The 25,899-nt window shown below is 30.3% G+C and overlaps 1 protein-coding gene across 1 annotated transcript in view; it reads left to right on the top strand.

The window, feature by feature from the left end:
* Positions 1–25,899, top strand: part of LOC128554572 (interferon-induced protein 44-like) — a 53,953-nt gene that overhangs the window by 4,052 nt on the left and 24,002 nt on the right. The window contains exon 2 of the mRNA XM_053535839.1: positions 23,301–23,492. Coding sequence (XP_053391814.1) covers positions 23,301–23,492 — 192 coding nt within the window. The remainder of the gene's footprint in view (positions 1–23,300; positions 23,493–25,899) is intronic.

Here is a 25,899-nt window from a genome sequence, read left to right as displayed (position 1 = left end):
CGTAGGACTCTAAAATAGTGCAAAACTGTTATAGATACATTTATAGCCGTGCATTTGCCTGAGATTATGAACAGGTAGTATATAGCTATAAACTAAACATGTCTTGGAATAAAAGAGTTTGGTGCGTATCGTATCTGTATGTTGTTTGGTCTTACAAGTAATACTATTGGTACTGTTAGAATTGGTATTTTTGTAATTAATATTTAAAGAAACGTATGTTGCAGTCGATTTTAAAATGTAGTATCAATTAAAGAGCTCCATGATATTACTACAGAATAAGTCATATAACTAAAAAGATTGTTGTATGTTAAAAAGTCATATAAACATCAGTGCACCACTGACGTGTTCCAAACAAATGGTGCATACTTAATTAGTATGTATATATGTATTTATGCATGTATGAATATTGATAGTAAATTCTCGCAAGCTCTCATACATAGTATATTTCTGCCATATGTTATACATTGATGTTATAATATGTCTGCTTGTGTAGTTCTGAATTATACATTACTAAAATTATATAGATCTAACGGTAGATACTAGACTAAATATTTTAAACATAGTTCCATACAGCGGTAAATTATGTGTAACAGTTAAAATACATATTTCTTTTTAATGAATTAGTTTTTTGTTCTTCCACAGTTAAACAGCTTAACAGTGAAAAGTTCATTTTTATATTCACTAGCTTCTAGTACTGAACTACACTTGAATGCGAATGAATATGAATTATACATAATCATAAATTCCCTGCAAAATATACTTTAGTAAAGATTTAGAGGTAGATATCTATATAATTACTTACAGGATCATAAACAAGAGCTGTCAAGTGCTCAGCTATCCGAATCGTTGTCAAAGAAGCAGGAATATTAATCTAATGTTAAAATATCAATAGAGTTTCAACTAAAACTTTAACCAGAAGTTTACTAAGTCCAAAAGGGGGCATAATTTGCCCAAAATACAAGTCAGAGTTATGAGACTTGATGCAGTCAACTAGTTTTATAACCCCGAAGACACAAGTGAAGTTTCAATTTAATATCTGCATTTGTTTTGCAGACGCAAAACTTCAACCAGAATTTTCTAAGTCCAAAAAGGGGTAAAATTTGCCCAAAATTCAAGTCAGAGTTATTGGACCTGATGCTATCAACTAGTTTTATAACCCCGAAGACACATGTGAAGTTTCTTTTTAATATCTGCATTAGTTTTGGTGATAGTAACTTGCATGCAAAACTTTAACCAGAATTTTCTAAGTCCAAAAGGGGGGCATATTTTGGCCAAATTGCACGTGAGAGTTATGGAACTTGATGCTTTCACTTAGTTTCATAACCCCGAAGACATATGTGAAGTTTCAATTCAATATCTGCATCAGTTTTGGAGATAGGAACTTGCATGCAAAACTTTAACCAGAATTTTCTATGTCCAAAAGGGGGCATAATTTGGCCAAATTGCATGCCAGATTTATGAAACTTGATGCTATCACCTAGTTTTATAACCCCGAAGACATATCTGAAGTTTCAATACAATATCTGCATTAGTTTTGGAGATAGGAACTTGCATGTAAAACTTTAACCAGAATTTTCTAAGTCCAAAAGGGGGGAATAATTTGGCCAAAATACATGGCAGAGTTATGGGACTTGATCCAGTGAGGTTGGTAATTGACCTCGAAAAAGAAAAAATAAGTTTCAAAGCTATATGTCTTTAAATGATAACCATATGTACTTGCATGTAAAACTTTAACCAAGGTGTGACGCCGACGCCGACGCCAGGGTGAGTAGAATAGCTACATTATTCTTCGAATAGTCGAGCTAAAACTGTACGTTCCATCGTAATAAAATTTAATACACGGTGTGTTTGCATATCGGATCCCTCTCTGTGGTAAATGAGAAAAGGGATCCCTCTCTGTTCGCGCACAGGACATTCTTTGTGGTAAACGATGAACCGCTTTGTCTGAGAGCTCGGAAAATCGGAATTTTCTTCCTGAACACAGGCTTGTGCATAAAAAACATATGAACCACGGGAAGATGTAACTACATACCCTTGTTTTTTTATCTTTACATTTGTTTTATCAGTTGTCATAAGTCCAAAAGAAGATGGAATGTAAACGGAGGTTACCAGCTCGGATGAACATTGGGCCATGTTTATGAAACTTAATACGACTTTCCTTGAATATAGCAAGTATCTAGTATCTTAGATGAGAAGACGTTCGTCCAATCTTATTTGTAAATACATTTTATGGGGTTATTTTCATCATGTTTCCTTAAAAACGCCCTAATTTCGATTTCGTTAATGCACGGAATCCATCTTCGTTTCGACTTGTGTCAACTGATAAAACAAATGTAACGATAAAAAAGTAATGGTAGATAGCTACGTCTTCCCGTGGTTCATATGTTTTATGCACAAACCTGTGTTCAGGACTAAAAATTTGATTTTCCGATCTCCCTGCCAAAGCGGCGACGTTGGATTTCATTGTTTACCACAAAGAAGGTCCTGTGCGCGAACAGAGAGGGATCCGTTTTCTCATTTTCCACAGAGAGGGATCCGATATGCATATACACCGTGTAATAGAAATCTGGAAAGTGACAGTTTTTCTACATAGATATCATGACGTCATAAAACTATGACGTCGCGATGAGATGCACGTAACGCTGCGCGGGTGAAATGGATATAATTTGTTTGTTTCAATGTAAGATGGAAATATATTTTTCGTTAACACCATAATTTACATTGTCACTCGTGACTGCGCCACTCGTGAAAATATTTAGATCTAATTATTGTGTTCACTTGGTGAAATATATTTCGATCTTTCACTGAAACAAACAAATAGAGAAGCCACATCTATTCATTTTATTTAATAATGCCAATAAGGACGATTTATTTAGGCAGAATGAGATATGAAATTGAATAGGTTATCTTTAAAACCTAGGTAACGTAAATTTGATTCCTATATACCCTTATGTTCTGTCTTTCTTTAGTATAAAAGTTAAAAATAGACTACGCACATTCTGTACTAAATCTACATTTTGCTTCCAGTTCGATCCATTTCGTTTGATACATGTACAATTATTTTGTATTATATAATATGCATATGATAACGACGGATAAAATATGTTTAAACCAAATCTACAGTTAATTATCAATGTGTTAACTTTAGGGTGGGCAAAAACACGACACTACGAAAACACGACATTTTACAGGAAAGGGCGCCGACAAGACATATTTATTTGTCGAGTTTTCGTGTTGGCGGGTATGAATTTGTTGGCGCCATTTATTTGTCGTGCTGTCATGCTTTCGTGTTTAAGCCCCGCCGACAATAGAAAAACGAAAACACGACAAATATGTTATTTGTAGAGTTTTCGTGTTTTTGTGTTTCCGCCCCGCCAACACGAAAACACGACAAATACATTACTTGTCGAGTTTCGTGTTTTCGCACCGCTGACACGAAAACGCGTCAAATACCTTATTTTCGAGTTTTCGTTTTGGCGTGTTCCATTATATGTGTGCACAACAGTTACTGAACCGAACACAACATAACTACATGCAAAAATATGCCAAAACAACTAGAAAATATAAGTTTAAAAACAAAAAATTGATTATATTCTACATGTATATTTCGGCCGAATACCATTTTGTTACATAAAATTATCGAAAGACGAACGGCGAATATCAAACTAATTATTTCTGCTTTTTTACTCCTCACCTACATTTTATGTAGTTTCCCATTATGTATCAAAGCAGTTTCTTACCAGAATAATGAGAACATTTTGTGATAATGAAAAAATCTGGTAAGTCTGTGTTTTTGACAGATTTTGTTTTATTTTGTTTTAATTTTATCAACTCTACTCAGTATTACAGAGAAGATATTGCAAGTACTAAAGTGGCGGGTTATAGCTGTTAGCTAATATATATACACATTTGGAGGATGTTAACATTATTATAAAATTGCAGGATAAATATTCGATATACCTGATATTAATCCCATGACGACAATACAGAATTAAAATAAATTTATTGTAGCTAAGAAGTATTCTATGATAAGGTTGTGAAACTAAATTCATTTTATATCTCATAAAGGCCCCATTGATGACATAAGATGACCAAATATTGGCTTAAGGGCAGCGTTTCGGCGCAAAATACAGCAGTAACTCACCTACAAAACATAGTCTAAGCTCGCGATGCGGTCTTCTTTGGACGTATGCCGTCGGCATCCTGAAAATCCGTCGGCATTGTAATATGTACTATTGTTTGGACATATGTGCCAGCAATATATCCACTTAGTGTTATTTATCCTGAAGTCCTCCGCTGTGAATTACAGCAGTAATATTGATTCGAGCTGATTTTCGGACATCTGAAAAATGCTTAAAATTACGATTTTCAACTGATTTAACCGTTCGTCGCCGGAATATAAAGCTTAAAATGTCAAAAGTAATTTTATTTTGTATATAATAAAACCTTCAACGATGATCTAAGGAGACCAAATTGTGGCTCCTTTGCATCGTTTTGACGCAGAATACAGCAGTATCTAAGCACCAGAACATGTTTCAATTTTGCGATGAGGCCTTCTTTGGACGTATGCCGTTGGCATCCTGAAAATCCACCGGCAATGTAATATGTACTTTTATTTTGGACATACATACGAGGAATATATCCACATGGTTTAATTCATCCTCAAACCACTCTCCCGGACGCTGTGAATAACAGCAGTAACAAGGATTCGAGCACATTTTCGGACACCTGAAAAATGCTTAAAATTACGATTTTCTACATATTTCACTGTTCTTCGTCGGCACATAATTTATAAATTGCTAAAACTAAATTCATTTCATATCTCATAAAGGCCTAAACGAAGACCAAACATGACGAAATATTGGCTTAAGGGTAGCCTTTCGGCGCAGAATACAGCAGTAACTGAGCTCCAAAACATGTTCCAATTTCGTGATGAGGTCTTCTTTGGACGTATGCCGACGCATCCTGAAAATCCGCCGGCACTGTAATATTTAATATTGCTTGGACATATGTACCAGTAATATATCCACATCGTTTTATTTATCCTGAAGTCATCCAGGATGAGTAGTATAGAAAATAAGGCTGCGAGCGTTATTTGGCCCCACCTGACCCCTTCCCCCTCTTTTAAAAAATTCAACACCGGCCAATTCAAATTTAAAAAATCCAAAACCAGCCAGTCTTTAAGAGAAACACAGTTTCTATCTTAAAATACTAACTCGGCGTATTTGTAACCCATTGAAAAACATATTTTATATAAAATATATTTCATTTAAAACACTAAGAAACATTTTCAATAGAAGTGCCCTTATGGTAAAAACACAACGCATTAGATTTTTAATACGCTTATTCATTCATAAAGCGTAGTAAATATTGGTCCAGACAAAAAAGGAGTTTCCCGGGCGCGAAGTGACAATCGATATGCTAGATTATTCTTTACAAATGTCTTAAAGTAATAAACAAAAAAGCTTGTATTGTTGGTTATACAACGGAAATAAAGGTTCCCTAAGTTTACTTTAACTGAAGAAAAAATGTGTTGAAAGCATTAAAAATTTGGACAAGCAAATATACCTGGAATATCTCTTTTAGTACAAAAAAAATTTCACTAATGAGAAATGTTCCACGCGCAGGTGCTTATCGATTTCTCACCCAGTGAGAATTAACGCTCTTGTTTTTTGGTTACTGTTTAAGCTAAGCCATGTAGAGTTTTGTCCCTTTGGACCAACGGACTTACGCTGGAAATTAATGATATTGGTTTCTTTTCTAGTGAGAAATGATGACAGCTAGTATTGTTTGTCACTTCGTGCGGTAAACTCTCTTTTTGTAACATGATCAAAGCTACAGCCACACGATTCGTACTTCAGCCGGACAACTTTCAAAACTTCATAAGATTAATTTATCTTTAATATTCCAATATTTGATTAATTATACTTGAAACGCTTCGCTAGTTCATAGCTCCAATCGGCTAGATGGAACGAAATAGTTTTTATTATCGCCGCGACCAGGGGCTCGGTTCCAGGACCAGGAGTTTTTTTTCTTTTGTTTTTTGGTAAAAGTGGTTTTTTTAAATAATTTTAAATACATATAATATAAATGAACCAAAAACAAATATATTGTGTAAAAGAAAAGAAATTACTGATAGTATAAATCCTCAATATGTTACAACAAAAAATGGTAGACTTATGTAAGGGCTCAATGTGCATCCTGCGGTAATATAAAAAACACAATTGTTAAAGTCTGGAGGTGCAATTGATATTCTTTAAAGCAATATTACCTTTATTACCTAAAAAAAAAGGTCTACTTTTGCCAGGCGGCTTCCGCTATTGCGGGCCCGGAAACGCTTTAGAAAATGGAAAACCCCTAAATGAACTAGATGCAGATGTAAAAACCACGACATCTGTTATAGTTTCAGAAGTAAGTAAACAAAAATGCGATAAGCAAATGCTTTCCGACCTAAATAACACTAAATCAAAAACATTTGGGAAAAGATTGCAAAACATTTAATTGTGAAACCTATAATTAAAACGAAATACAAACTTGGTCTCGGAAAAAAAACGAAAGTCAAAAAAACGGGAAAAGGGGGATACTCAAACCCCGAAAAAAATTGGAGTGATGAATTAGCAGAAGAATTACACAAACCAATTAAAAGAAAATTCCTAAACGAAGAGGGGTTGTTCATGACATTGATGATACTTGGTCTGCTGTTTTAAAGTTGATAATGCAAGCCTTTTCAAAATATAATAAAGGTGTAAAGTATTGTTAACCGTTATTGATATATTCAGTAAATATGCTTGGGGTTTATTCCACTAAAGAATAAACCGGAGAATGTGTTACTGAAGCATTTGAAAAAATAATTTTAGAAGGACGATTACCAGTAAATTTATGGGTGATGAAGGAAAAGAATTTTAAAATAAAAAGTTTGAATCATTTTTGAATAAATAAAAAATTAAACAGTACCATACATTTAATAAAGGGTAAGGCTGTAGTAATCGAAAAGATTTAATAGAAGTTAAAAAGAAAAATGTGGAAATATTTTACAGCAAATAATACTTATACTTATTTAGATTTTTTCAGGAAATGGTTGATAAATATAACAAAGCAAAACATTCTATAAAAAAATGACACCAACCGAAGCCAGTAAAACTTAAATAAAGGTACTGTTTACTTTAACTTATATGGTAATTTAAAGGTACCAAAGAGCAAAGCAAAATTTGAAATTTGGTGATCGAGTTCGTTTAAGCAAACTTAAAAGACATTTTGAAAAAGGATATACACCAAACTGGACAGAGGAAATATTTATAATTTATAAAATTAATAATACAAATCCAAGAACATACTCTATTAAAGATTTAAATAATAAAATTTAGTTCAAGGTTCATTTTACGAACAAGAACTTTTACCTACTACACAAGAAGTTTTTAGAATAGAAAAAGTTATTAGACGAGACTATAAGAAAAAACAAGCTTAGTAAAATGGAAAGGTTACAATAAAAAATTTAATAGTTGGGTTCCGTTTAATGAATGGAAGAAATTTAAATTGAAAATTAATTTTATAAAATGAGTGATAAAAATCTAATCTCTAATAATGGAAAGAAACAATAGATCAATTAAATTTATTCACCTAACTAAACTAGCTGCTGCTTACAGAAAAAGTTATAAATTTTGTGGGGGGAGTAAGTACGGGGGTTATATTTTTACAACAAATATCTTTATTGTTCAGCTGCATTAGCACTTTTTTCAGCTATTTCTATTTTGTAGCAGTGTGGTGTTGTTCCATCATAATTACCATATTTTATTAATAGACTAAAACTTAACGACAAGAAAGTATTTTAAAATGCATCACCACAAAATAAAACAACTAATAACAAAAGCACGGATTGCGGCTTTAGCTGTTCATAACCCTAATGATCTAGAAAAGAAGAAGAGAAAAAATTTATTCAAGATATTTTTACAATACTGTTAGAAATGCAAAAAAGAAAAAAAATATTTAATGCCCTTTGAAGATATATGAATAAAATTAAACTTAACGGATATAAAAAGTAAAAAGAAGAAGAGTTATATTAACTTTAACTTTAATTAAAATATTTTTCTTTAAGTATTTTATATAAATAAGAAAAAATTATACAGTTGAAGGAAATATTGATCCAGGGAAAAAGTACGTTTTTTTAGGTATTTTAAGAATAAATCCTATTTTAATATAATTCCAGAACCAATTCATGAATGGCAAATGTTATGGCCCCAGCGGGAATTCATATAATCTTTTTGAACTTGCTGCTCAAGAACCTCTAAAATATTCATTTCCTTTTCAATTAGCAAACTTTAAACAGTCACATAAAATGTTAAATTCTGCAAAAAAATTTGATGGTGTTCTTTTTCTTGAACGATGTTATTTAACTAAGAACAACGTTTTAAAAAACAATATCATGAAAACGGTGTTATAAATGATCCGAGTGGCAGTATAAAATCTTTTCTTAATTTTTCCCTGTTATTAAAATACAGGGAAAAAAACCCAGTTGATGCTTTTTTTATGTTAAAACCGACCTAAAATATGTTTTCAAAGACTTAAAAAAAGAAACAGAACTGAAGAAAACAGAGTTGGTTTAGATTATTTAGAAAAACTACACAAATTACACAAGAATGGTTAAACAGAATGTCTCAAGAAGGTATTAAAATTTTAACAGTTGATAACAATTTAGAAAAAATAACTTTAAAACGTTATTCAAAAGTTATAGATAATTTACCTATTTTTAAAATGTTCTTTAGATGTGTTTTTTAAAGATTTTTTTCTATAAGTATATTATATATAGAGGTTAATAGAAAGGTAGATAGAATGATTATACCAAAATTATCTAGCACTTTAGGAGAAATAATGAATCCAGACAAAAATTCATATAAAAAAAGTTCTTAAAGAAGAAATGTTATTAAATCAAAACTTAATCAAATATTAAGCAAATGAATATAAAAATCATGTCATTGAAAAATTTCCAAAATGTTATAGATCCTTATCTATTAGAAAGGAATTTATTTGAATGGGAATTGGTTGTTATTAACTGAAGAAGAAAATACTGAAAGGTTATGTGATTGCCCCAGACCAAATAATTATCGAAACCAATCCTAAAAAAGTTATTGTAACCGATTGTGATACTAATGAAGAAAAAACATATAAAAGCACTTACAAAGCATCCAAAGAATTGTATTAATGCTGGGTTAAAAAAAATGTGTTGTAAAGGGGACAAACCGAGTAAAATGTGGAATATAAAAAACTAATGGAAAAAAGATATAAATTTAAATATTTATTTCTTCTTAAACTTATTTATTTTATTATTTTTTTAATCCTTTTTTTGCTTGAAGATTTATTTTCTAAATATAATTATAGATGGAAATCGAGAGATCCACAAAACAATATTATAAGAAATTGAAATAAAAATTGATATAGACAAGACCCAAAGAATCAGTTATATTTACTATAAACGACTCTTTTGGGTATTCTTAAACCCGAGCTTAAAGTTTTAAAAGGTATAAAAAAAAATATTGTTTTAAAAATAACTTTTGTAAAAATAAGTGCAACAGATACAATATATAAATCAGCTTATTTTCAATCAAAGGCTTTAGAAATTATTAACACAAACGAAATAAAAAACACTTTACGTCAAGCCTTTGATGAAATATAAATAGAATTGGTAACTGGATTTCAGAAGGAAGTGGTTGGAGAATAGAGTCAGTTGATGTCATTATATAAATATAATAAATATACACCGCTGGCTGCTTCAAGTTATTTAGAATTCCCAAAAACCATTACAAAATTCAATGAAAGGATTGATAAATATAAAGAATGATGATAATGAATGTTTTAGATGGTGTCATTTAGCTTATAAATTTCCTGTTGAAAAAGATCCTCAAATTTTTTTTCAAAATATAAAAAACATATAAACGATTTTTAATTTTAACGGTATAAATTTCCTGTTACATTAAACAAATACCTAAAATAGAAGTTTTAAATGAAATATCATTTAAATTATTTGGTTATGAAGAACTACGGGAATTATCCTTTGTACTACAAAAATCAATACGAAGAACACTGTGATATGTTATTAATTAATATAACGAAATACACAGCGACAACATTAGTTTGGATAAAAGACTTTAAATAGATTAATGTTTAAAAAAAAAAATGTAAAAAAAAAAAAACATTTTTGCAAATCATGTTTACAGAATTTTACAAATGAAAGAAATTAAAAGAACATGTTGAAAATTGTTTAACTATCAATGGGTTCGGGGTGTTAAAATGCCATCAGAAGGTAGTAAAGTAGAATTTAAAACTACCACAAAAAATTAGAATACCCCTTTGTTATCTATGTGATTTTGAAGCAATAACTAAAAAAGTTTCAAGTACCCAACCAACCCAGAATCTTCATTTACCGAAGAATATCAAAAACATATAGATGTGGTTATGGTTACAAAGTTGTTTGTTGTTATGACGACAAATATACTAAACCAACACAGGGTTTTCAGAGGACCCAACGCGGTTTAAAAAATTTATAGAAAAAATGCTTGAGGAAAAGGGAAAATTGTAAAGAAATATTTAAAGAGCACTTTAACAAGAATTAAGAATGTCTAAAAAAGACGAAATTGTATTTAAAAAGCAGAAATCTTGCAACATCTGTGGAAAAGAATATAAGAAAAATGAAACACCAGTAAGAGATGAAAAACAAAGTTTTCCAAACGGGCCAAAGGTCAAGGACAACAGTCCCCGAGGGCTGCCACCCGTACTGGATCACTGTCATATAACTGGAAAATTCAGAGGAAGCGCTCACTCAGAGTGTAATATTAATTTTAGATTAACACATAAAATTCCTGTTATTTTTCATAATTTAAGAGGGTTTTGATTCCCACTTTATTATGCAACAAATAGGGAAATTCAAAAAAGAAATTAACGTCATTCCAACAAAAGGAAAAATACATGGCGTTTATGATTTCCAACTTAGTTTTCATTGATCATTTCAATTTATGTCGCAGTCATTGGATAATTTATCAAAAAATTTTCCCCGGGAAATTTAAAAATCTTCTGGAAGAATTTCCTAAAAATAAACTTTAAATTTTTTTAAAAACAAAAGGTGTTTATCCATAAAGATTACATGGATTTATTCAAAAATTTAAAGAAACTAATTACCATCAAAAAGAATTTTTTTCAGCGTTAATGAAACTAATATTTCTGTTAATGAATACGAACATGCTAAAAATATCTGGAAAAAATTTAAATAAAAACAATGGAGATTACCATGATCTCTACCTAAAAACTGACGTAAATGCTTCTAGCAACGTAAATTTTAAAATTTTAGAAAGTTTTGTTTATCATAAATAAATTAGATCCCTGCCCTTTTTTTAGTAGTCCTGGGTTAGCCTGGATGCAATGCTTAAAATGACCGGGAAATTTAGTTAGATTTAAAAACTGATATCGATATGTATTTATTTATTGAAAAGGGCCTTAGAGGCGGAATTAGCTATATTTCGAACAGATATAGCAAAGCAAATAATAAATATATGAAAGATTACAATCCAAAAAAAAAAGTAATACATTATGTACCTTGACGCCATAACCTTTACGGTTGGGCCATGTCGCGGCCCTTTTCCCTGTGGGAACTTTTAAATTCATATCCGAAAAACAAAATAAGAAATTTAAATTTCAAAAGGGAAAACTAATTTTATAATTGAATGCGATTTGGAATATCCCAAAGAATTACATTCTGCTCACAAGCGATTATCCTTTAGCTCCAGAAAAAATAAAATACCCGGGTGAATGGTTATCTATTACGTAAAAATATTAAAGAAAAATTTGGAATTGGAAATAATGATGTTAAAAATCTAGTTCCAACTTTAATGAAAAAGGAAAAATATGTTGTTCATTTTAAAAATCTTGAACTTTTATACACAACTCGGTTTAAAGTAACCAAAATCATAGAGTATTAACTTTTTATGAAAGTCCCTGGTTAAAAGAAATATTGACTTTAATACACAGAAAAGATCTGAAGCAAAAAATTTCAATTTTAAAAGGGCTTTTTTAAGTTGATGAACAACTCGTATTCGGGAAGACGGTGGAGAATTTACGCAGAGGGTTAATATTAAACTGAAACCCCTGATGAAAATAAATTTTTTTTTAAGTATATAACAAAACCTTCATTTGTTAGTTCAACGATTTTTTTTACAAGAATTTATTTGGTATTCATAGAATAAAAGAAATTTTTCTATTCAATAGACCTTGTTACGTCGGAATGTGCATTCTAGACTTATCAAAATATTTAATGTATGATTTCCATTAATAATTACATTAAAGAAAAATATAAAACTCAGCAAAATATTATTTACTGACACAGACTCATTGTGTTATGAAATTAAAACTAAAGATGCGTATAAAGACTTTTATAAAGATAAAGAATTATTTGATAATAGTGATTACGAAAGTAATTTAAAATTTTACTTCGGTAATAATAAAAAAGTAATAGGAAAATTTAAAGATGAAGCTGCCGGCATTCCAATAGTTGAGTTTGTTGGATTACGGAGTAAAATGTATTCATATTTATTAGAGAATTCATCCGAGCATAAAGCTCAGATTAATATTAAAAAATGTAAAGGAATTAAAAAAGTGTTTTTTAAAAAAGACAAAAGTTCATAAAGATTACAAAAAATACTTTGTTTAACTCAACACAAAGTATGCATAAATTAAAGTTATAAGATCGAAAAAACATAATGTTCTAGTTTGTTATAAATAAAAACATCATTATCCTGTTATGATGATAAAAGATATATCCTCGAGGACGGGTTACTACCCTGGCTTATACAAAAAAATTAAGATTTATACATCTTTTCACACTTTAGAAAGAACATAGTTTCTTATTTTAGGACATCTTTTACGATGTAAATTTTTCACACTTAGAAAGAACTAGTTTCTTATTTTTAGGACATCTTTTACGATGTAATTTTTCACACTTTAGAAAGAACATAGTTTCTTATTTTTAAAGGGCATCTTTTACGATGTAATTTTTCTTTGGGGCATCACTTCCCAATTTTTAGCTCCGGGTTTTGAGAACATAAGTTTCTGTTTTTATGATTGTTTTAGGAGAAACATAAGTTTCTACTTAAATAATAGAACCCTAAATTGTTAATTGATATTTTTAACGTTCAAAGAATTAATATAAATAAACATCATTCATGTAAATTTATTAGCATAATAATAGAAATAGATTCATTTTTTCTGTTATTTTTTACATCATAACTTTGAAGATTATATTTTCTTTGTTTTTTAGTTGTAATTTTGCTTCTCCTTTATTAATTTAATTGCATCAACAAGAATAATTAAAATACAATTAAAATTAATTTTACATTATTACTATTTGAACCAAACCAGGACTAGCATTTACAGTTTCCATTGAAATAATCCACTATCGGTATCACGTATAACAAAGTTAAGAACAATGGAGGTTTTCTTTTATTTGTCTTTCTATTTACTTACTTTTTCGTTTATATTATTGAATATTCCCATTATATTAATTATTCCCGTTAAATAAAAATACAGTAATTAATTAAAGTTTTAAATAATGTTTTAATTCAAAAGTTTACTTTCTTTATAATTTATATATTCCTCCAATATGTAGAATTTGGCATAACTACCTGGCAAAAGATAAAATCCTATCTCGTGGGTTCGTGAATCACTATAACCAAAAGGATTAATGTCAAACATTGTCTTTTTTGTTAGATAAATTTTGATTTTTTTCTCATACACAGATACTAACGGATTGTTATCGAACATATTTACTATATCAGCATCATGAATCACTGAGGGTTTTTAATGTCACTTAACCACGGGTGTTATATTTACACTCCCCGGGGGGAAAATTTACCGATAAAACCCTCCCGCCACCACCTAAAAAAATAAACGTGATATTGGCATACTTCCCCTTCCTCCCTTGTCATGACTTTAAATAAAAACCCGGGTATATATTATATAAATTCCGACTTTTTTGACTGGGAAAAAACATTTTTTTTAAAGGGACATCCGGTACAGCTAGTTTTTATTCTTGGTTTTGTTTTATAAAATCTTCATAATCTACGATATTTCCAGATTCCAAATTAAATAAATCAAAATAACCACATTATCCAGGTCTTTCCTCCGATAACCCTCAAAATATATAATGATAATATTTCCAAACACCGTGGCTATCAAATACTTTCTCATTAATACTGATTTGTGAGTATTTTTTAAGACCGTTGTGTGTTATTACATAATCATCTTTTCTTTTGTATTCAAAAAGAAACACTTCACGTCTTACTTTTTCCAGTTCAGATTTATATTCTGCAAATTTATTTTCATGTTCGAGAATTTATTCAGCTAAATCACAACTCGTTTTGTTGTAGCAACTTTAGAAACAACAAATTGTCAACAACACCTTTTGTTCTAGCTAATTGTGTTCCTTGTTTTTAAGAAAAAAATTTTTTACTTCGTAATATTTTCCTAATTAGTAGAAATTGATTGAGTATTAGTGGTTATTGTTTTAGTATTAGCAGTAATTAACTTCCTTGTTAACTGATTTTCAACTACAAAATTCAGTTCATTTTTATTTTTTTCAACTTTAGCATTAAATTCGTTGATATCTTCTTGTAATAAAACCTGTAAGTTTACTTAAGTCCGCATACTTTAAATTGGGGACGTGTGTCAACAGTTTCTAATTAAGGTTCGAAGTTGTTTTTTTTAATTTTTAGTTGATCATTTTAAATTTTGTTAATTGCTTCTCCTTTTTTTAACTGATTTTTCAACTCAAGGTCCATTCATTTTTATGTTCTTCAACTTTAACATTAAACTGCGTTATTCTTCTTGTATTTTTTTTGTAATATTACTTAAGTCTGCATTTCTTTAAATTATGACGGTTATCAACAGTACTAATCCAAATTCGAATTTGTTTTTAAAGTCAAACTATTTTAGAATTAAGCTCTTTTTTAAGGTTATTTAATGTAGTGTCATGGTCGTCGCCTCTTTGCGAAGCTGCCTTTTCCAATTCAGATTTATATTCTGCAAATTTATTTGAAAATGTGTCGAGTAAATCTTGGTGTTTTTTTTCAGTTTCAGTATTTAGTTTATTTATTTTTTGTTCTGATTTCTAACTGATACATATTTTGTACTTTTTTTTCGGCTTCAATAATCTTTTCTTTTAATTCTTCATGTTTAATCATTCTATCTTTAATTCTTGAATTTGAGTGAATAAAATGTTTAAATTGACTCGAAATACTTCTTTTTTGTTTTGTTCGTCAAATCAGATTTTTCTTCAAGTTCTTTTAAAAGAATCAACCATAGCTTCATTTTTTTTTCAATTTTTTCTTTTAATTGAACTATTAGTAATGAATTCTTTTTAAAACCTTTTGTTAATTCTTCAATATTCTTTACTTCTGTTTATAGTGTCTGTTTTGTACTTTTGATATCTTCAAGATTATAATCATCTATTACACCTTGAATTTTTTTAAAAATAAACGTCTTGAAACTGCATCGTTGGGGTTTTCTGGATTTCCTAGGTTAATAAGGTTATTACCTCCCATACAATGCTCTGTTCATTGTGTTATCAAGTTCCTTTTTTCTGTGAAGATATGATTCCGATTCTTTTTAAGTTTTTTGAATTGTTTTTTAGTAGCATAACACTTAAATCAATATCAAATTTAATATACTTATACTGTCGGGTTGATTAATTGTTTTACAACATTAAAACCCATCTATATATTACCAGTAAAGTTTTTTCTTAAAAACTTCCCTTTGGGTTTTTCAATATATTAAAAAATTAATTTTTGATTTGTTGCATTAGCAAAAGTTAGGGTTAATATTTTGTTCAACAAATCATATCATTTTCTCGTTACTTGACTTTCAAATAAAATATAATGTGAACAGTTAATCCGAATCTTTTGGTGCTTTATAGTAAGACTGACTTAAATAAATAACACAACAGTTTTTTGTGACGTCCTTGAATGACGTATTTTGTTATTTCATTCTGACCTTTTTATCTTCACATACAAAATCATCAAATATTACTACTTTTTGTTTTTCTGTTTCAAGATTCTCACAATGGTTCAATTTGGCTGGGATCAGATGAATATTCAAGTATTTCATTTGGATTTATTTTATTTTTTTCTGCAATTCCATTTAAAAGTTTAATTAAATCCTGATATTTAGATTGTTCTAGGTTTTTAGCATACAAGTATAATTTAAATAATATATAAAGAGTTTTTGAAGTATATGCATTAGTGTATTTGTTTTCCAGATCCAGAAGATCCACATATTAACATTCTAAAACATGAATCCGGCATAAAAGGATAAAGTTGTTTAAAGTTATTAGATTTATTACTTTTTGTATCATAATTTGGAATTTCCATTTATATATAAATTAAATAATAATATTACATTATCTTACAATATCTTACATTATCTTACATTATTATATATAAATGCAATCAAAACTTAATGAAATGAGAATAAGAAAAAACTTAGTCGAACAAAAGATGAGGGCTCTTAGAGAAGAAATAATGAAAGAAAAAATTAGAAAAGCTACAAGTCGGGATATGTACACTGAAATTTATAAACCAATTACTGAAGGAATAGAAAGTCAAAAAGAACAATTATCAAGTCAGTTAAAAGTATTACCTGAAATTAAGGAGCAATTAGCGTTACTAGGTGATGAAATGAAAGACATACAAACATATCAAGGTTTACCACAGCTATTCCAAGAGCCACTACCAATTACAGAGTATCCTGAAGATCATATGGGTTTGGATATGGATAGGGATGATGGTGATGAGTTTGAAGACACTGAAGAATTTCCTGAAGAATTTACGGCAAATTTAGATATAAATATCGATAAAGATGTATTATCAGAATATGGATTGCCTACATTAACAGAGTTAGCAATAAACAAAGATAAAGATGATTGGGTGCAAATAAGAAAGGGGGTCACCAGGAAATTAAAGGCCTTTACTCATGATATAAATAAATATAGTAAACAAGAACCAGATAAAATAATTAAATTTACAGATGCAGAACCTATGGCTGCAGGTGAGTATGTTTCAGAGTTAGAATTACATAGAGAAAATCTTAAAAGATACAGTGAACGCTTATCAAAAATGATTAAAGACCCAAAGGAATTTGGAAAGGGAATAAAATATCATAACCCATATAAAGTTTCACCAAATGGACAATATGGTAATTTAATTATTAACTTAAATAAACTTTATGGTCAAAACAAATTAATTGCTAAGGATAGAATAACTGGAAAAGAAGTAATTAACACTAAAGTAGATAATGATTTGATTGATTTGATTAATAAAAGATATAACAATAATAAAAAGCATTCAATTCATTCTAGAAAAATATTTAAAGAATTAACAGAAAAATCAGGATTACCTATCAATAAAAGGTCTATGAAATTTAAAAAAGTAATAAAGGGACAGGGTTATGACGTTTGTTCATGTAATCCAGAAGAATTGGTTAATGACTTGGAGTTAATTTGTGGTTCGATTGATGCTGGAAATAATAATGAAGAACTAAAAAATGAAGGTATTAGTATAATTGATGAATTATTAAAAATGAATTCACTCTTACCAAAAGAACATGAAATGTTATATAAAAAATATTTTTCTTGAATTTACACTTTTATTAAAAAGATATGTTTAATAATTATATAAATGGAACAAAAAATAGTATTAAGTTCTGAAACAGTTAAAGATGATAATAAAAATACTCCGAGTGATTTTACAATCAGATTTGGTCGTTCTTTAATTTTAGATAAAAATAAAACTTATGTTGTCGGCTTGGATAGTATTAACACTATGACTTATTCTTGGCATATTATTAGTGATGAATATGATAATAAAAGAATTTGTTATAATAATGGTAAGGATTGGAAAGATATTATATTTACAAATGGTTCTTACAGTTACACTGATATTAATAATTACATAAGGGAAACATTAATAAGTAATGATGATTATGAATTTGATAAATCAGACTTTGCTCCAATAAGTTTGGAATTTGATTTAAGTAGTTTTAAGATTTTGATTTCAATTAAAGATAATTTTATGTTGGATTTAAGAATGTCAAATTTTCATACATTGCTTGGATTTTGAGAAAAAAGCATTGAGAAATACTGAATGGGAACTACAACACCAAATATAACTAATTCTGTGGATACAATTTTATATTCATTGTGATCTTATTGATAATTCACATTGTTGATGGTAATTTCAGTGATATTATCTATGCTTTAAGTACTGCAGATTTAACAAGAGCTTATCCGTTTACAAAAGAAGCACAAAGAGTTGGATATTCTGAAATTAATAAAAATATTATAAATTCAATAAGAATATATATTACAGACATATTTGGTAGAATAATTAATTTTAATGAGGTTGAAACAAGTTCTACATTAATATTAAAAGAAAGTAATTAAAATTTAGTTTTATATAATGTACAAGAAAGTTTATGATAAAAATAAAGGAATATTTATTTATGTTGATGCTCGCACGGGAAAAGAAATCATACATGGCACAGGTATCTTTGACACTTTAACGAAATTGTTTTCAAGTGGAGTTGCATCTTCAATTAGCACAGCTGGAAAATAAGCTTTGGAAACAGCAGGAAAAGCCGCACTAGAAAGTGGAACAAAAAAGGTTGGAACGGAAGTTAGAAATTTAGCTGCTAATAAAATTGTTGAAAAATTTAAAAAGAAACCTGCTCCGGTAGTTGGTGATTTAATTGTTAAGGAATTACAAGAAAAGAATAACAGTAAAAATAATAAGGAGGAGGATATTAATATGAAAATAAATAGAATATTGTCAGGATCGGGGACTTTAGCTCGACAAAAACGTATTAATAGATGAATTTATAAAAAATAAAATTATATATAATATATACATGTTTAGAACAAAACAATATTGTGAAAGATAACGAACTAACTCCTATTCAATTAGATACAGCTTTAATATCTGTCCTTGGAAATAATGTTAAACAACAAAAAAACGGATATCACTTTACAATTAATGATAGAAGCTCATATTTTGATTGTTTAATGCTATTTTGAAGTAAGTTTTAAAGTTAATAAGCCTGCTGATGGTGCTAATTATGCTGGCGGAGATCAAATTGCTTTAATTAATAATGCAGCTTCATTAATTGATCAGTTAGTGGTTAAACAAAATGGGAAAATTGTATATGATTGTAATAATTTATACAAAGTAATAAATGTAAAAAATTTAGTTGAATTATCTAATGATTATGTAGAATCAACTGGAACAAATGAATTTATCTATTTAGATACTACTGCTGTTGCTGAAAGTAGGAATGACCAAGCTGGATATAATAAAGGTTTTGCTTCTAGAAAGTTATCAATCCAGGGTGGTAATGAGGTAAATGCTAAATATTCACTAAATAATTATTCATTTTTTCAGGGTTTAGAAACTAATATTTTACCTCCAAGTCAATTCAAATAACACTGCAGTTGACAGATGATGATGAATTAATTTTTAGAGCTAATGCTGCTGATGCTGGTAGAGTAATTGTAACAAAATTAATTCTATGGGTTCCGCGTTTAATTTTCAATGGATTTGGACTTAATCTAATTGCTGAAAGATTTACAAAAGCAAGACGGTCATACCTTCAGGAAATGGTGACACAATCAACTGATACACAACAAAATAATATAACCTTTAGAATAACAGCTGGTATAACAAAACCACAACATGTATTTGTTTATATTACAACGACCTGACAAAAGTAATTTCACAACAACATAACCCACACCTGTTGGATACATTTAAGGTAAATGCTAATAATTATAATTGCACTTTGAGCTCCTGTCGTCTTGAAGTTGGTAATGGTGTTTTTTATCCAGAAACAGAATACACAAGTATATCAAGAATATATGACGATGTAATTAATTATTATTATAAACAAAATAATAAGACTACTGGAAGTCTGCTAAATAGATCAAATTTTTCTAACTTATTTGGATTTGTTCATTTTAACTTGGAATATAAAAAGGAAGTAACAACGGAAGATCCTAAGCATATTACATTAACAGCTAAATTAAATATTCCACCAGCAGCTAATATTCGTGTTTACGCAATTGTATTGTATGAAGAAACAGTTGAAATAAATACTATTGGAAATGAACTTGTTATTGTTTAAATAAAATAAAATTAAAATAAAATAAAATTAAAATAAATATAAAGTATATAATGTCATCAAATTATATTGAATATAAAGTTAACCTTACAGATGGACAAAAGAAAAATTTAGCACAAGCTTATAATAATAAAACTCCATATAATTTTAGATTAAAACATGAACAATTACGTGGAAACATTCCTTTACTTTTAACAAAAACACAAATTAATCAAATTGAAAAGTCTATTAGAAATAAGGAGGGGTTAGAAATTACAATTTCAAAAAAACAAATGTCAAGTCAAGGTCAAAATGGTGGATTTTAGGAGCTTTGGCTGGTTTGTTAGGAAAAACAATTCTTCCAATGGCAGCAAAAATAGCTCCAAAAATATTAGCTCGTCTAGGCATCGGGGCCCTCTCTGGGTTAGCCAGTACCGGTGTTAGTAAGTTACTTGGGAATGGTATGGTTTCGGTAGCTAATGATAAGAGAAATATGATATCGCCATATCTTACACCTAATCAAAGAAAGCAACTAGTAGGTCTGAGTGATTAAATTAACACAAAAACAGAGACAAAATGGCGGTTTTTTGGTATGCTGGCTGCTAGTCTAGGAATACCTTTGATTACATCTTTGTTAAGTGGGAAAGGATTACAGATTGATTCCCAACGGAGGTCGTACAGACGAATTCCTATAGTAAAAAAAAATAAAATTTATAAACAAACCAATTTCTAACTTTGAAATTGAACAATGGGTTAAAAAATTAAAAATTAAAAATTTTAAGGGTATATTTAGTAGAAATAATTTACCAAGAGTAAAACTCTCGGAGACCGCAGGTTTACCAAAATCAAAGTTGAATAATGAATGTGGAATTATAAATTTGGACGACTCTGTTGGGCCTGGAACACATTGGGTTTGTTATTTAAATACTTTGTACTTTGATCCATTTGGACTTCCTCCGCCGAAGGAGGTAATTGAATATATACCAAATGTAAAGTACAACAATGTTCAATATCAAAACAAAACAAGTACACTTTGTGGTTACTATTGTTTATTTTTCATAAAAATGTTACAAAACAAAATACCGTTGTATGATTTACTATATAAAATACTAAAAGTTAACAATCAAAGAGTAAATGAACAAACAATTATAAATTATTTTAATTAATAAGGACATTTTCTTCCGGTTTTTTTCTGTTTAATTGTTGTTTTTGATTTGAGTGGACCTTGGTTTTCATTTTATCCCTTCAACCTTACGTCCATTAAAGATAGAAACTGTGTTTCTCTTAAAGACTGGTTGGTTTTGGATTTTTTAAATTTGAATTGGCCGGTGTTGAATTTTTTAAAAGAGGGGGAAGGGGTCAGGTGGGGCCAAATAATGCTCGCAGCCATATTTTCTATACTACTAGGATGCTGTGATTTACAGCAGTAACAAGGATTCGAGCAGATTTTTGGACATCTGAAAAATGCATAAAATTACGATTTTCGACAGATTTAATCGTTCTTTGCCGAAATATGATGCATAAAATAATTTTTTTATGTATGTAATAAAGTCTTTAACGATGACCTAAGGAGACCAAATCGTGACTCATGTGGTTCGTTTTTGCGCAGTATACAGCAGTAAATGAGCTCCAAAACAGGTTCAGATTTTGTGATGAGGTCTTCTTTGGACGTATGCCGTCGACTTCCTGAAAATCCGTCGGCAATGTAATAGGTACCGTTATTTGGCCATATATACCAGTAATATATCCATGTGATTTAATTTAACCCTGATGCTGTGAATTACACTAGTAACAAGGATTCGAGCCCATTTTCGGACACCTGGAAAATGCTTAAAATTTCAATTTTCAACAGATTTAACCGATTTTTGTTGGAACATTTTGCATAAATTTTTAAATTAATTTCATTTCGTATGTTATAAAGACCCCAACGATGACCTAAGATGACCAAATATTGGCTCAAGTGCATCGTTTCAGAGCAGATTTATAGCAGTAATTGAGCACCAAAACATGTTCTAAGTTCAAAACAGACGCTCCATTCAGAATGGACAAACCCATTAGGAAAGTAGGGGGGAAACTACCAGGGCAGTGAGAAACATTAAGTGTAGTACGTTAACTTTACATTGAGTTTCGAAGTTTCACTAAGATTATGATATAGTGTGTGTATCAGAAACAGACACTGACCAGTCAGATATTGTTGAAATTAATAACTATAATATTCATTTTGCTAAACACAGATCTCAAGTGTATAAGAGAAAATCGGGAGACATTGGTATATATGTTCATGAAAAAATAGAACCATTTGTTAAGATTTTAGATTATAATTTTGAATACGTACTTTCGATTTCTATTGATAAGTCATTTACTAATTATTTAGAGAATGTCGTTATTGGGGCAATTTATTTACCGCCTGAAAGTTCTAGAGTTTTAAATGAGCTAGATCTTACCAGTCCCGAAAATGAAATATCTTTAATGTGTAGTGAGTATAAATATATATGGCTCGCTGTAGATATTAATGCAAGAACTGAGAAAAGGACCAAAACAGATGACCTTTTGCTAAAACGCTATTTAGTTTTACATACATGTATTCATTTTTGAAAACTCTTTACACAAGATAATATTTGTATTTGGTGAACTATTCATTTCTTCGTAACAGAAATTTTAGAACATTATATTAGGTAACAAGTAAATTGAAGAATATGTTAACTGTATTGTATGAAAATATAGAGTTGATACATTATTGATGGAGGAATATTAGCAGCATGATTGTTATATCCACTTTTGAAATTACCAAGACAGAACATTGTTCCATAGCCTTTAAATAACACTGTACAATCAACAGTTTAAAGCATCAGACAGGTTATTTCCATTTAGTAAAGATGGTTTAGGGTAAAATCTTAGTAATACTTATCGGTTGTACGTTGGAATTTATAGTTAAAAATCTTAAACCTATCATCCAAATCGATTCTGGACAAACCGAGTGTATATTGAGGTCCGAGGTCATGTGCATATATACTTTCTCTCAGAATTAGATTTAAAAGTACATCTTTATTTAAATAATTAGTTCTACATCTATATATCAAATGTTGCAGTCTTACACGCAACACTAATATGTCTTTCAGTTATATGAGCAGCTGATTGAAGATGTAAGAACGATTAAATTCGGAGCGGGAATTGAAAGGGCTGGAATTCTTCTTTGTGGTCCTGTGCAGTCAGGCAAGTCGTCTCTTGTCAACTCAATATTCAGCATAAGCAAAGGAAGGCCAGCATACGTGTCAGCTGCAGTTGCATCAGAGAGGAGCGTTACATTAAAGGTATCAACTATATAACTATGAGGGGGCTCGCATTAAGTTATGTCAAACATGAGAAATAACAAACACGGCTGGACATATAGCCACTGTGTTGATTACCCGTCATGATTTATATTTCAAGGTCTTTACAGCAGCCCAAAACTTTCTATGTAACTGTTTTATTTTAAATAATCAGAATTCGCTGATGATAATAAAAAGTAACAGAGTGGTTTTCACGCCATTTTTGTTCAAATAAAGGCAGTGGACTGAGTACGGTTTGGCAATTAAACGCCAGGGCACGCCGGGGGAACCTGGCTCTTTCTACCTAAATCAAAAATTATACCGTTTGCATTACGAAGACTCCATTGTTGAAAAACTTGACATGAAAACTACCTTGTCATAATTTTCATTATCATCGGCAAATTCTGAATATTTTAAAGAAGTATTCAAATCCAAAGTTTTAATTTACTTGGCGGCTATACATGTAAAACATTTTTAATACTTTTAGGAAAAAATTCGGTCAAATCACGGCGGGTAGTCAACACGGCGGCTATATGTCCAACCGCAAAGTACCTGTAGTAGTATAGGGGACGGTTTTGTGTGTAAACAAACGGGCGCCATCTTGGATGACCTAGTTACTATTTATAGTAACTCATTTGCATATAAGAAATGAACTCAGTACGCATGCGCGGCGGCCATTTTGAATTCTATTTTTAGAATGACATCATCTTTCTATTTTAAGAATGACTTCACAATGTTATAAATAGAAACGATCGTTATAAATCTATTTTAAGACGGAAAAGGACTTTATGTTTTGTTATAAAAAATGTCTCCCAGAAGTATACAGAGCTGACTTATATACCTATCTAGGGCGTGTTCGCGCACATTGAGGGTCAGGTGCTCAGCCCTAGACGGGGAGATAACACGAAAATAAACCATTACAAGAAAATCAAACAGAATATGAATTTTACTTAAACATATAAATTCATCTCAGATCTAAATGAACAAATACATTTTTTAAAAATTAAAACAGATTATATTAAAAAGCAAAGAACATTACTAATCTAAAGTAAAATATGTATCACTTTTTTAAATTAAAAACATTAAGCATTGTTTAAGATAAATACATGTTTAAAAAAGAAGATTTACTGAAGATTACTTTTTTGTCGACGATGTGTACCCCTCGGCGTCCACCTAGTAAATGACCATGTATCTGTTTTAACAAGAGGTCATTCAAATGAACTCATAGTCTAATTTTAGAATGAACTTCCGACCTCGGTGCAACTATTATTAGGTACTGTATACCCATAGCGATGTTCATTAATCAAACGAGTCTTTGATGGTTGAGCTTTGGTATTCATGCGTAAATTTGTACTGGATGAAAAAGTCATTAAATTTTCCGTTTGGCACTCAGGCGTGAAAGTGCACTTCCTGCATCTCTGAGTCCATGTGGAAAACTCATTATCTTTTTCGCAATAGCGCTGAAGCGTGATAAAGCACTTTCTGCCTCTCTGAATCCATGTGGAAAACTCATTAAGTTTTCTGACTTGGAATTCGCGCGTGACAAAGTACTCGATGCCTATCGGAGCAAGTATGGGGAAAACACATTAAATTTCCCGACTTGGAACTCCAGTGTTAGTGCCTCTTTCATACCATCAATAATATGATGTTAAAGAAGATTTTGATAGTTTTCTAAAATATTTGCCAACATTTTCAATGACCATCTAGAGTTTTAGAACCGGTAAGGTACTTTTTGAGAAGGTTGCTTAAAAATCATCAAAAATAAGACGTTTAAGGGTCCATGTTTACATTTTGGGTATCAGACATTTCTGAAAAGCCTATAGGGTGCACTTTACCGTAACCTAGGTGCCAGCCGGAAATGAAGTAATTAAATTTCAAAGTCATCGTACAGGCTCAGGACCTGTACCGTTAGAAAGATCTTTTGAAGTAGGTTCCGAATAAATGTACTATTATGGATCTATCTCTATCCGTTTTCCAAATATTGAGGTTAAAACCGGAATCATTCACCCGGAAACACCCGACTTCACGCCTTTATTATTAAAGATAACCTAGGCATGTTGGGTATCTAACTGAAGGGTTGGACGAGTACTATAAGTTGGTACACTCAAACAGGAAGTGAAATCAATCATGCGTAAAATTCACATTTTCTGCGCGTTCCCAGACTCGAACCTTGTCAAGTGTGGTGTCGTTGGAAAGGTCTCTTCAAGAAGATTCGGAAAATGTATACTTTGATCATCGTATTTCCAAAAGAAACCGTATTATGAGCCAAAATCACTCAAGCGTTAAAACCCGGCTAACTCCTTCATAATTGAACAAAAGCTAAGCGTGTAGGGTATCTAGCCAAAGGTCTCGATAAGTACTATAAGGCAATAAACTTAAACCGGAAGTCAAATCACGCATGCGAGAATTA

The sequence above is a fragment of the Mercenaria mercenaria genome, unplaced genomic scaffold, assembly GCF_021730395.1.
Source record: "Mercenaria mercenaria strain notata unplaced genomic scaffold, MADL_Memer_1 contig_540, whole genome shotgun sequence".
Classification (NCBI taxonomy): domain Eukaryota; kingdom Metazoa; phylum Mollusca; class Bivalvia; order Venerida; family Veneridae; genus Mercenaria; species Mercenaria mercenaria.
Note: the sequence above shows the minus strand (reverse complement) of the source record. Positions and strands in the feature narration are given on the sequence as shown.